At 44.6% G+C, this 12,153-nt stretch overlaps 1 protein-coding gene and 1 long non-coding RNA gene across 10 annotated transcripts in view; one reads left to right on the top strand and one right to left on the bottom strand.

Annotated features, from left to right (window-relative positions):
• The window catches only part of LOC121041320 (uncharacterized), a 62,049-nt gene extending 54,010 nt beyond the window's left edge, over positions 1-8,039 (bottom strand). The window contains exons 1-3 of one of the 3 annotated variants that reach the window (XR_005795674.1): positions 6,987-8,039; positions 6,290-6,726; positions 6,038-6,144 (exon numbers count right to left, since the gene is read on the bottom strand). This is a non-coding gene — a long non-coding RNA (uncharacterized LOC121041320). Of the gene's footprint in view, positions 1-6,037; positions 6,145-6,289; positions 6,727-6,986 lie in introns of those variants that run through there. The other 2 variants (XR_005795673.1, XR_005795675.1) reach the window with 2 other exon arrangements.
• GRM7 (glutamate metabotropic receptor 7) overlaps positions 5,630-12,153 on the top strand; it is an 880,365-nt gene continuing 873,841 nt past the window's right edge. For all 7 annotated transcript variants that reach the window (XR_005795667.1, XR_005795668.1, XR_005795670.1 and 4 more), the window contains exon 1: positions 5,630-6,466. Coding sequence is in view for 3 of the 7 variants with exons in the window: in XM_040492101.1 (XP_040348035.1) it covers positions 5,948-6,466 (519 nt within the window). In the remaining 4 variants the exon portion in view is untranslated. The remainder of the gene's footprint in view (positions 6,467-12,153) is intronic.

Below are 12,153 nucleotides of genomic sequence, written 5' to 3'. Positions count from 1 at the left end.
CTTTTTATATTAATCATTTATTTCTTTTCTCTTTTTTCTTAATCTACCTAGACACTTAATTTTTCTGATCTTTACAAGGAACAGCTTGTTATTATTGATTTTTCTTTTTGCTCTTTTCTATTTCATTGATTTATGCTCTTTATTCTTTCTTTCTACTTGCTGTGACTTTATTTTATTTTCCAGTTTCTAAAATTCGTTTCAAAATCTCGTTAAATTTAAAAATATTTTTTTTCTAATATGTAGGATTTAAGTTATGAATCTCTCTGTAAGACCTACTCTATCTACACTCAACAAATTTTGACAGGATATTTTTGTTACCATCATTAAAAATATATATATATTTTTTATTTATTTTTGGGACAGAGAGAGACAGAGCATGAACGGGGGAGGGGCAGAGAGAGAGGGAGACACAGAATCGGAAACAGGCTCCAGGCTCCGAGCCATCAGCCCAGGGCCTGATGCGGGTCTCGAACTCACGGACCGTGAGATCGTGACCTGGCTGAAGTCGGACGCTTAACCGACTGACTGCGCCACCCAGGCGCCCCTAAAAATATTTTCTAATTTATCTGAATGTTTTCGTTTGAATTGCCATTTATTTAATTTCAAATATTAGGGGATTTTTCAGATATTTTGTTATTGATTTTTAAGTTAACGCCATTGTTATCTGGATGAGTTAAATACTTAAATGTATTATGACTTGCTTGTGGAACAATATATGGTCTGTCTTGATCATTGTTTTGTGTTTCTTCAAGTTCATCGATCTTTTCTTTTGCATTGTGCACTGGCTGTTACACATATGCAGTCATTTTCAGATAATGTAGTTTTCACCTCTAGACATTTTATATTTTTTACACCTCTCCTCTTATTTGTGTTCATGTTCCCTTCAAATTCTTGAACATATTTACACTAGCTGTTTATATTTGTTTCTATTGCTGTGTCAAATTCGGTGGCTTAAAACAGCACTCATTTATTTCACAGCTCTACAGATACTCAGAAGTATGGAGGATGGGTGGAGTGCTCAGATGGGCTCTTCTGTGAGGCTCTCACATGTCTGAAGTGAAAGCGTCAGCAAGGCTGATCTGTACCTGGAGGTTCTGGGGGAGGAATCCATTTCCAGGGCTTACTCAGGTTATTAACAGAATTCAGTTCCTTGCAACTGGAGGGCTGATGTCCCTGTCTTCTTGTTAGCTGTCATTCAGGGTCCAGGCAGCTGCTAACGCCATTCTCAAGTCTCTATGTGGCTTCCACCCTTTCAGCCACAGAGAACCTCCATCATGTTGAATCCCTCTCGCTCATGCTTAGTCTGTCCCTTTTGGTCTTTTACAACCAAAGAGAAATCTCTGCCTTTAAAAAAAGGACTTATGTGATTAAGTTAGGCCCACCTGGGTAGTTGAAGGACACAAAAGTTTATTTAGGTGGCTATGTTCAGGGATTGTGAAAATAGAGCTATTCTAAACTATAAAATACTCAGTTAACTAATATTTACTGAATCATATGCCTTAGTGGATTGGGCTAAAAGGGATACTTGGGAACTGGGAAGGAAGATATGCACTTGGCTTATTCCAAATGAGGCATGCAATGCAAATGTCAAGATTGTATTAAACAAACAAACAAAACAACAAAAGCAAAAACACAACTATAGATGAATACTTAGATGAAGGAGGGAAGAATAGCCAGAATATCTTAGCAGCAGTAGCAGGAGTAGCAGCAGGTAAGGAGCACAGCTTTGTAAATTACAAATTGGGTTTAAAGAGGGAATGAGAAGTTAAGGCATTATTTTCTGCAGAAATATCATGGGTAGAGGAGAACAACAAAGCAAATAAATAAAACTGAGATGATTAAGAAAACACAGTGCTAAAAAGATAAAATTAGAACTGAGCCCTTAATTTGAGTTACAGTTTTACTAATCCCTGGGTGAGGACAGATTAAGGACTACACAGAACCAAGCCTGTGAACACACTTTATAATTATGGTCTTTGCACCTAAAACTAGATTCTCTTCCAGTTTAATATGACACTAGAAGAATGACTGGCCTGGTTTTAGATTAACCAGTCTTACACAAAGATTTTTAATTCATATAACCTCAACACACACACACACACACACACACACACACACACACACACAAATACCCATGTCTCTAGTTAAGGTTCCAGATCCTATGCTCTGTGGCTAAAGATATAAAGATGAATTCGATACTGTAAGTACTGGATGTACTTATAAGTACTGTATCTGCCGACATGGATTTTGCAAGCTCAGCGTCACTTCCCCGGTTTTCTGGTAACAGATCACTCTTTCCATTCAGTTCAAGTAGTTCTAGTACCTGGCTTCTGCTCTTTCTCAACCAGCCTGTGACAATGGCCCAAGTTACTAGTTCAAGAATTATCACTTGACTCAGGAAGAATCAATTGAAGCCCTCTTTTATAGTTGATCAAGAGCTTTAAGGTATTTCAATCTTAGGCAGTTTTTGTAAAATGAAATTATTTCACAATCTACTAATTATCCTTTAAGCTCTAGAAACTGCATACTGTGACTAAGAGGACAGTCATTTATCTGATATTGTTTCTGCTCTGCCCACTTGAGGTTTCCATCACTATCAAATAAAGGCAGCAGGGAGTGGCAAAACCAATTCTGATTCATTCAACACATAAGTGCTTTTTAGGTACAAAACACCATTCTAAACATTGTCCGGGAGTAAGAGATAAATAATACCAGCCCTTACCCTCAAGGATCTTACAACTTAGCAAGGGAGATAAGACATGAACACAGATGACTGCAATAAAAAGAAGATAATGATTGCTGCCAGATGTTTGGGGAGAATGAGCAGAGCAAAGAGACAACACAGAATAAGGCAACATTCGATACTCAGCCAAGCAATATTTATTGAGCAATCACAAATGCACAATGGAAATGGAAGAGTAAAATGTGGACTGGGACATGGGCAGGTGAAAAATCAAGTGACATTACTTGTTACCCAACTTTTCAAATATTTTTTTCACTGAGTTCCTAATAAATAGCCTTAAATTAAAAACTGAATAAGGATATAGTCTCTGTGAAATACAGCCTGAGGCACTAACACCTAAATTCTAGGATCATAGTACTTGTGTTCCCAAGTATGCCTTTGTATTGCTTTGCTTCTCTTTCCCTTTCCAAATTAGCTGATGGTACCTTAAGATATCCATTTTAGCTCTCCCATCCTTTTTGAGCCAGTGTTTTAGAACAGGTGAATTAGAAGATCCTTTTGGTTTCAAACAAGAGAAAAAAAATACTATAAAATTGAAAAAAATCCAGAGGCAATCTTTCAGACCTGCCTGGGTCCAAGAGTTCAGATGTTTTTATCAGACCCCTATCTCCCTCTACCCCCAGCCTGATTTCTCCTTTCCTTCTTCCCTCTCTTATATCTCTTGTTATAGGATTCAGATATCTCTCTGTTTATGTGGAAGCTCCTAGCACAGCTACAGGCTTATATCCTTACAGCTTCAGGACTGATAGGAAAGAATGGGGGCTGTGACAGCATAAGGTTGTAGCAGGTGCATCCTATTTAAGACTGATTGATACATTGTATACAAAAATAGATCAGTGTATTAATTGCAACACTGTTTACTTGAAGACCATATCATGTTGTGTTCTTTAAAAATAAGAATAGTGTAACATTTTCCATAAGATACACTTGAAGTAGTTTGAGGAAGGGAGGCCCCCTTGTTTTTCTCTAACTCACTCACAGATTGTCTATTGGATAGTGGTAACCCTGTTATACTATAGTAGGTGCTGCAGCCAAAGTCAAGGGATTAGCCATGCAAAGCTCTGGTTGGGCTCTATTCTCATCCTTGAACTCATCACAATAGCCAGTCACCAGTCCTAAATTGTAAGATAGTGGGGTCCTAAATTGTAAGATAGTGGGTCCATTCTCAAATTATAAGTATGAAACATGGAGGAAGGGCCTATCCAAAAAGAAACTGATGGCTTGGACCGTCCCTATAAGGGAGAGGAATAGATGGTAAGCAAGGGGGAAAAAAGTCCTCTATAGCAGGAAATGTTTGTAATGTTCTTTGGAGATCAAAAAACTGGTCTCCTATGCAGAAAGCAATAGAGGATATTGGCTTAAAAAGAGCCCCATGGCCAAAGGGATATGGCCTGTTTTAACAGAGGATTTGGGATAACATGGAGAGCATCCTGTTCAATCTCACTATTTCACACATTATTTCTTGTCTAAAACCTAGACAAGAAAACAGAAATGCTGAGTACACACAGGGAGTTGGAGACAGAGACAACCCACTACCAGTCTTCTGACCTTGTATTGTGTGTGTGTGTGTGTGTGTGTGTGTGTGTGTGTGTGTGTGTTATGTTGTTTGTTTTTTGTACCAGGACATTTTTCTTACAACAGTAACAACAACAGCAACCAGTATAGCCTTGCTTCTGGTTTTCTCTCCATTCTCAAATCTGTATAATATATTTTTGCTGCACTCCAACAGAAAACCTCAGCAAGAAAGGAGTTAACCATCCTGAGTCCCTTCTGGTACCAAGGACAGAGACATTATCCTTTCTTCATATAAGAACTAGGGCCACCTGTTGCTTTAATAGCCAAAGTTCGGTCTCAGCCAGCAGGAGAGGACACCTTTGAAAATCAGCTTTCTAACTGCACTGCAGCCTGTCCTGGTATCCTGATTTAGCTACCAAATCTCCAGCCAGAAAAAGAGAGAAAGGTATCTGGATCATCTGGGAGACTTCTACCTGCCTTTCTTTCTTCCTCCTACTGTCACCTCTTTCCTGCTGTTTCCTGCCTGCAAAAACCTGTCAGCAGCCCAGAAACATCTTTGGAAAAGGGTAGGAGGGAGCCTTATACCTGTCAGCACCAGAGAAGAAAGTGCACTTTGCAGAGTTCTCAGTTGTTACATCTCTGGCGATGATAGAATGAAAAGAGGGGAGTCCGAGGTTTCCACCACAGATTTGCTAGAGACCTCAGTTCATCCTTGTCTGCCCCCCAGTAACCCTTGAAGACCAGGGTGCACTTACATTCCTAACGTTTCTTGGCGTGTTTTCCTAAGAGCTTGTCCGGTGCCTGGTTCCTACCCCCACCCCGGCCCCCCGCAAGAAGTCTCCGGGTAAAGGTTCTTTAAGTCATGAATCACGCTCCTGTGTGTACGTGTGTCTTTCTTAAAAACTGGTCCAGACGGATTAGTAGTAGAGAGTGGGATCTCCCACCTCCCCTTCATCACTGCGTTCTCTACCTAGCGACTCGCTCGCAGTCTCAGGGATCTGACAGCCAGGGTTCGCGACCTCAGGGTTGGGAGCAGTCAGCACCAGATATCCCTGCCCCCTCCTGGGGTTGCTGCCACCCGTGCCTAGAATGTGCCAGTGGGTGCAGGCGGGCGAGCTGGACGCTTCTACCGTAAGAAGGGAGTTCAGCCCTCGCCTGAGACCTGCAATCCTCAGATTCCCTGTGGACCGCGAAACTCCCAGTCGGAGGCACTCCCTGCTTTGCCGCCCACCCATTCCCCCCTCCTTACCTCAGCACGCAGCCCCTCCCTGCGTGATGATGCAAACCAGTGGGGAGGACGGGCTCTGGGAAGGGTGGGGAGTGTCGGAGAGCTAGCGAAGGAGGGAGGGAGTGGGAGGAGGAGGAGAGGGAGCCGAACGACCATTTAAAGCGATAGCAATCCTTGCCCTCTCCCCAGTGCTGGGTTGTTGGAGAGCGCGAGCGGCAAGCCGGGGAGCGCGAGCGCGGCGCGCGGGCCGGCGAACCCGGGAGCGCACGGAGCCCCAATCTGGCAGGCGCCGCGGGACCCCCCATCTTCTCTGGCTGCCCCTCCCCGGGCGCCCCCACCCTCCGTGCCTGCAGGAGTCTCAGGGCTTCCCCGGAGGACCTCACCCCAAGGGGCCCGGACCCCGGCGAGCCCGCCACCATCCCCTCCAGCGCTGCCGCCACCACCGCAGCAGCCGGAGCAGCATGGTCCAGCTGGGGAAGCTGCTCCGCGTCCTGACTTTGATGAAGTTCCCCTGCTGCGTGCTGGAGGTGCTCCTGTGCGCGCTGGCGGCGGCGGCGCGCGGCCAGGAGATGTACGCCCCGCACTCTATCCGGATCGAGGGGGACGTCACCCTCGGGGGGCTGTTCCCGGTGCATGCCAAGGGTCCTAGCGGAGTGCCCTGCGGCGACATCAAGAGGGAGAACGGGATCCACAGGCTGGAAGCGATGCTCTACGCCCTGGACCAGATCAACAGCGATCCCAACCTGCTGCCCAACGTGACGCTGGGCGCGCGGATCCTGGACACTTGTTCCAGGGACACTTACGCGCTCGAACAGTCGCTCACTTTCGTCCAGGCGCTCATCCAGAAGGACACCTCCGACGTGCGCTGCACCAACGGCGAGCCTCCGGTTTTCGTCAAGCCGGAGAAAGTAGTTGGAGTGATTGGGGCTTCAGGGAGTTCGGTCTCCATCATGGTAGCCAACATCCTGAGGCTCTTCCAGGTAGGGAGGCGCTCCCTCCGGGGCAGAGCGCGCTTTAGCTCCCCGCGCTCTTAATCCTAAAAGCTGGCTTGGACTCCAGGGGTGCGGGGTCAGGTCAGCCTTCTCGCAGTTTCACCCTGGAGATCCTGCGAATCCCTCCCACCCCACCCGAGGAGGTACCTTCCCTGCTTGGTTCATTTCCCTTCCATCTCTCCCCTGTCCGCGCTCCACTCCATCCGGCTTGACATCCTGGATTTATGGCCCCATTTACAAGAAGCAATCTGCGAAAAACAAGGCGATGATTTAAATGGGTTTGCATTAGAGTGAAATATGGTCCAAAAACAGGCTTGTAAAAGTGCCGGGCTCCTGTGAGAGCCGGTTGGGCTCGTGGAATATGAAAGATGAGAAGACGCCTCGAAACTGGGCATTTCTCAACTCCCCAGCTTCCCAGCCCCAAGCCACCCGGCAAGCCGCAGCTCGCTTGGAAAATTTCAAGAAGAGCTTAGGGAGGCACTTCTTAAACCGAGGGCTAGGTTTTCACCTACGCGTGGATGTCAATTGCCCATCTGTCTCGGGTTGGATCCCCCGACCTGTAGCCTGTCTCCGCGAGGGCTTTGGGGCGGAAGGCGCGGGGACGCTCCCCAAGTGGGGAGAGGCCACCCGCAGACGTGACCCCCGGGTGATTTGCTCTGGGCAAGTGTTTGCACCGTCTAAATTGCATTTGCAGTCCGGCCACTGGCAGGAGCTGGGCGATCAGCTTTCTACTCCTGCCACTTCAGAGCCCAGAGATGAGCTCATGCTAACTGCGAAACAAAATCGCTTTCGCTGCCTCCGCCCTCCGCCCATCCTTCCCACGACCTCCCTACCACAGCCCCCCAACCCTTCCCTCGCTCCGAAAACGATCCCCGGAGCCAGGCGAGAAGGCGCCTGGAGGGAGGCACTAGGGTGCGCTGAGCAATGCCGGCCGCCCTCCTGCTCCGGGCACCAGAGGGCAACGGCGAAAATGGGAGGAAGGCGGATCCGGGGCAGCTGAGCGGTGGGTTCTACTGCAGTGCTCTCTCTCCGCCCGCTCCCGCATTTTGTGCCCCGTGGCTCCTGTGCTGCATTGGGTATAAACTGATGCATTTTGGATTTTAAGAAATTGAGTTCCAGGGTCTGTGTGATTGTGGGTTCCTTTCTCCTTGTTTCTCCGTCTTTCTATTTCTTTTTTTCTTTTTCTCCCTCCTTTGTGTTTTTCTTCTTCTCTCTCCCTCTTTCAGTTTCTGATTCTTTTCTTCCTCTCTACCCCCACCCCCAAGGTTTTATTTTTTTTGTTTTTGTTTTTGTTTTTGTTTTGTTTTGTTTTCATCTCTCTTGAGATGATCCTTTCCTAATGCACAGCTCTCTCCCTGCCAGGTAGTGCCCCAACCCAATTAATCCCTTCTCTAGATGTTCTAGCTAACCCTGGTGTCCTTATGCTCCCCATATCTAACGAATTGGCTCCCTTCCAAATGCTTTCCCAAAGGGTGTTGGGTTTCTGAAGGGGATTCCTTTGAGATTCAAACTGTCACCACGTCAGCACCTAGGAGTGTGAAGTTTGTGTGTGCACTAGAAGGACAAGTGCCTGCCCAAGGCTGCAGCCTGGTGCCCCTCTGATCTTCTGAACATCCCTAACACTTCTGGAGTATGCTATTGTGGGAGTCCCTAGATATCTGCAAACCCAAAAAATGCTTTGGGGGCAGCCTTCATTCTGAGATGATGCTTTTGGGAAGAGGTTGGGTTATTGTAAGCCAAACCCAGAAGCACTTCCTTCCTGTCTGAGCTTAAAGCCTGGCAACTTAAGAGGGCAGTGCTGCAGGAGCAAGTGAAGTCAGAGATCACCTGGGAACCACTAGGGCCACTCGCAACCCTGTGAGCCCGGAGCCCCGGGGGTCGAAGGCATATTTGGTGTTTCACATGTTTAAATTATTTTGGTGCCTGTTCCTCTCTTCACTCAGAGCACTGGTAGTACTGCAGATGGGCCTGTTTGTCTGAAAAAGAGTGCAATGTTCAAGTCAGGAGAGGAATTGCAGAGCAGGCTGAAGGACTGTGTTTGCTGAGAAAGATTCCAGGGGGAGCTGATTCTTCCTCTGGTGTGTGAACCTGAGGCTCTTGTGAGCAAAAGAAATAGCTTGCCTTATTTCCCCATTCCCTGGGCTGGGAAGAAAGGAACTGAATGCCAATGTTAGTGTGGGTTGGGACCACAACCATTTAGAGAAAACACTGTCATTTTCCTCTAATTTGCAAATTGCAGCTATTCATGTTGGATTGAACAGCTGAGGGAAAAAGAGCCCCCAGTTTTCACCTGCATTTATGGAGAAGAGGCTGGGTAGCAGGAAGAATGCACCAACTTGTGGCTTGTGCTACAAGCCGGGTATAACTCTTGCTGTGGGTATCCTGCTTCACCATTGCCCCTGTTGGAATATATAGCTATATATTCCAACAGTCTCTCCCAGTAGCCTTTGTTTTTTTTTTTTTTCTTTTGCACGTGATTGTAGGAGCTCTGGGCATGCAAGTCTAATCCCTAATTTCCCAGCTTCTGTAAGCCTACAAAATGAATAGAGAGAATAGTGGTACACAGACCCATTGTTCCAAAGCACAATCAATTTAGAGAGAGAGGGAAAGAACTGTAGGTGAATCTTCTCTGGGACTGCAGGGTTCAGCTCAATTAAGATTGTCCTATATAAAAGAAGCTCCTGTAAATGATTGAATTCTTAGCTCTCCAGAGATTTGAGTTTTCTTTTCCAGGGCCCAGTAGGTTGCTGTGGGAACCATGCCAAACCTATCATTTGAGATAAAAAAATATGGTGAGATAAGCTTCTAGGCTGGAGGAAGGAATACTTAGTGACTTAGTGACTTAAGTACTACACACTGGGGGTGGGGGACAGGAAGGAGTAATGAGATAGTAATAAATGTAACTAATGTTGTTGTCAGAAAAAACTGGAATGAAGTTCTTTCCTGAAAATTAGGACCTGGGCAAGAATGACTCCTCAGATATAAATAGTGTCTATGACTTTGAATTTTCATTTGCCTGCTGGTCTACCAGACCAAAGATGTGAGCTGAGCAAGTCCTCTCTCTCTCTCTCTCTCTCTCTCTCTCTCTCTCTCTCTCTCTCTCTCCTCTGTATGCACACTGAATTGATTAGTAAATGACATGTCAGAGGACAGGAATGATGTCCACTGGGTCTTTCAAATCTAGGAATTTGAGGCTAATGAAATTAGTGTGTGGCCAGGGCTCTGCCAACAAGAATTAAGTCACTGCAACCACCCTGCAATGCATTTTCAGCCTCAGAGAAACATCAGGGAGGAATTTCTGGAGATTTGTTTCTGAGCCTGTACAAAATAATACTCTCCTAATGCTAAGAAAGATTAAATGTAAATTAATTTTGACTATGAGTAACATATTTAAAAAATAATCACAGAGTGGGGATGGCTTAAAGTAGAGAGCTTATATAATATGGTGTCCAAAGGATAAATCTCCCCTGACCACTGTTTTATGGGCTATAAGTAAGATATATTATAGTGGAAAGTAATAGGCATGTTTTTATTCAGGCTTCTCTGTTATTGACTTGAGAGCAAACACTCTGAGAGTATAAATTACTCTTGCTACATCCTGACTCTGAATGAACAATATTTCATGGCCAGTGACATGGTCTAAGCCATAGACTTGGAATTGAATGGCATCTGTTTCAGTTGCTTTGTTCCTTCAAAAGCAACTAGATGGAAAAAGTGGCCAACTTGACTCTTGTTGGAGCATATTGCAGATCTAAACCTGTGGACTTTATACCATAAATGAAATACATTTGTAAATTTCTAAATGTCGTCCTTCTGTTCATTGAAGCTTGAACATAATCTCAAACTTCCAGGGCATTTTACATATACATACCTAGTTTTCTTCTTCCTTCTTTCTTTTGCTCCCTCTTTTCTCTCTTTCTGTCCATCTTACATAATTGGGTAGAACTGGGCACCTAGGATGATATGGTATTACTATAGTAGGAATTTTTTTTTAAACAACTCTAACCTACTCTTTTTAAAATTTCATAAATACAGGTGTCAGTGCCATTTGGAATAGGCTCTATAACAATCTCTGCCTCCACATTTACTGTGTTTCAGGAAATTTACCTAACAGATGGTGAGTGGGCAATTTTTAAAAGGGGCATTTTTGAAAAGAGCAGAGAGGGAAGGAATAGAGGCAGGCACATACTATATTTGAAGATACCTCCACGTTTATATTTTATGTATACAGGCCCATAAGATTAAGATGTCTTTGGGAATTTTTCTCTTCAAAAATAATGGAAATAATGATGGCCTTTGCTTTGTTTTCATAAATTCTTAGAGTATAACAAACCATAAATGCTCCATTTCCTATATACATAGGTTGTGTCATGGCCTTAAAAGACCATAGCAAGATTACACAAAGTGCACTCCAATCTCATTCCTGCCATTCATTAATCTTGTTACCCTAAATAAATTGATTATTTTTTCCAGGCCTCAGTTACTTCATCTGATTTTTTTTTTTCTTTAAAAATAAATGTTTCTAAGTCTTTAATCTCTTCAGGTCGTAGTTTGCTTGGAGAAAACCTGCTCTTGTCTAAACTCTATAATGTCATATTTCTGGCTCCCACTTTGAACTTGAGCGAGTTTGGGGGAACTTTTAAAGAATATTTTCACCGGTATCTTAATATCAGTCTAGCTCATTTCTCATATTCAGACTTTTCCCCCTTTTTCTTTTGCTGATGTGCTTCTTTGTCATGTATATCAAGGCTGGTGTTGAGGAAAATGACCTTCTGGGTTGGCTTACTGCATCGTCAGAAGACCTGGGACAGGGAGCAGGAACTGTGGAATTTATAGAGGCAGATATAGCTTTCATTATCCACTGCTGTCCCCTTTCATCTTGCAAAAACACCAGGCTTTCTTTTGGAAAACTGCCAAATAAGGACTTTCTGCCTCCTCCCTGGCCCAAGTAACTGAACTCAAGCAAAGCAGGTGATGGGTTCAGGTGTAGGCATCTGACCTTGGCCAGAATCCTCCCCAAGACTTTTCTGTCAGAGGAAAATGGGAAAATTGGCTCCTCTCTCTGGAATTTCTAAGCTGGGGAAAAACAACTCTGGGACTCCCAGTGGCCATTCAACACATGACAAGACTTTCTGTAGAATAAAGTCATACAGAGGTAGGCAGGGTTGAGTAATGGAGAGAAAGCCCGAGCCCTGTTGATATTCTGAAACTCTCAAACCCAACTATATCTGAATCAGCTGAATCCCTGAATTTTCAGCACTTGTTCTTAAAATAAATTAATCAAAATTCCTTCTACTATTTTCAGTTTGTTTTCAGCTATGTGCAGTTAAAAGTCTCCTAGCCAGGGGCTCCTGGGTGGATTAGTCGGTTAAGCATCTGACTTTGGCTCAGGTCATAATCTTGCAGTCATGAGTTTGAGCCCCGCATCTGGCTCTCTGCTGACAGCTTGGAGCCTAGAGCCTACTTCAGATTCTGTGTCTCCCTCTCCTTCTAACCCTCCCCTGCTTGCGCTCTTCCTGTCTCTCTCTCTCAATAATAAACACTAAAAAAACAAACAAACAAACAAACAAACAAACAAAAACAAAACAACAACAAAAAAAACCCCAACAGCCTCCTAGCCAAAACAAGCGATTTCTTAGCTTAGTGTAAGGCTTGCTGATTGGCATCCATTAAGT

Source organism: Herpailurus yagouaroundi, unplaced genomic scaffold (assembly GCF_014898765.1).
Source record: "Herpailurus yagouaroundi ecotype Mexico unplaced genomic scaffold, PumYag 183, whole genome shotgun sequence".
Taxonomy (NCBI): domain Eukaryota; kingdom Metazoa; phylum Chordata; class Mammalia; order Carnivora; family Felidae; genus Herpailurus; species Herpailurus yagouaroundi.
The sequence above is the reverse complement of the archived record's forward strand: the minus strand, read 5'-3'. Positions and strand labels throughout refer to the sequence as shown.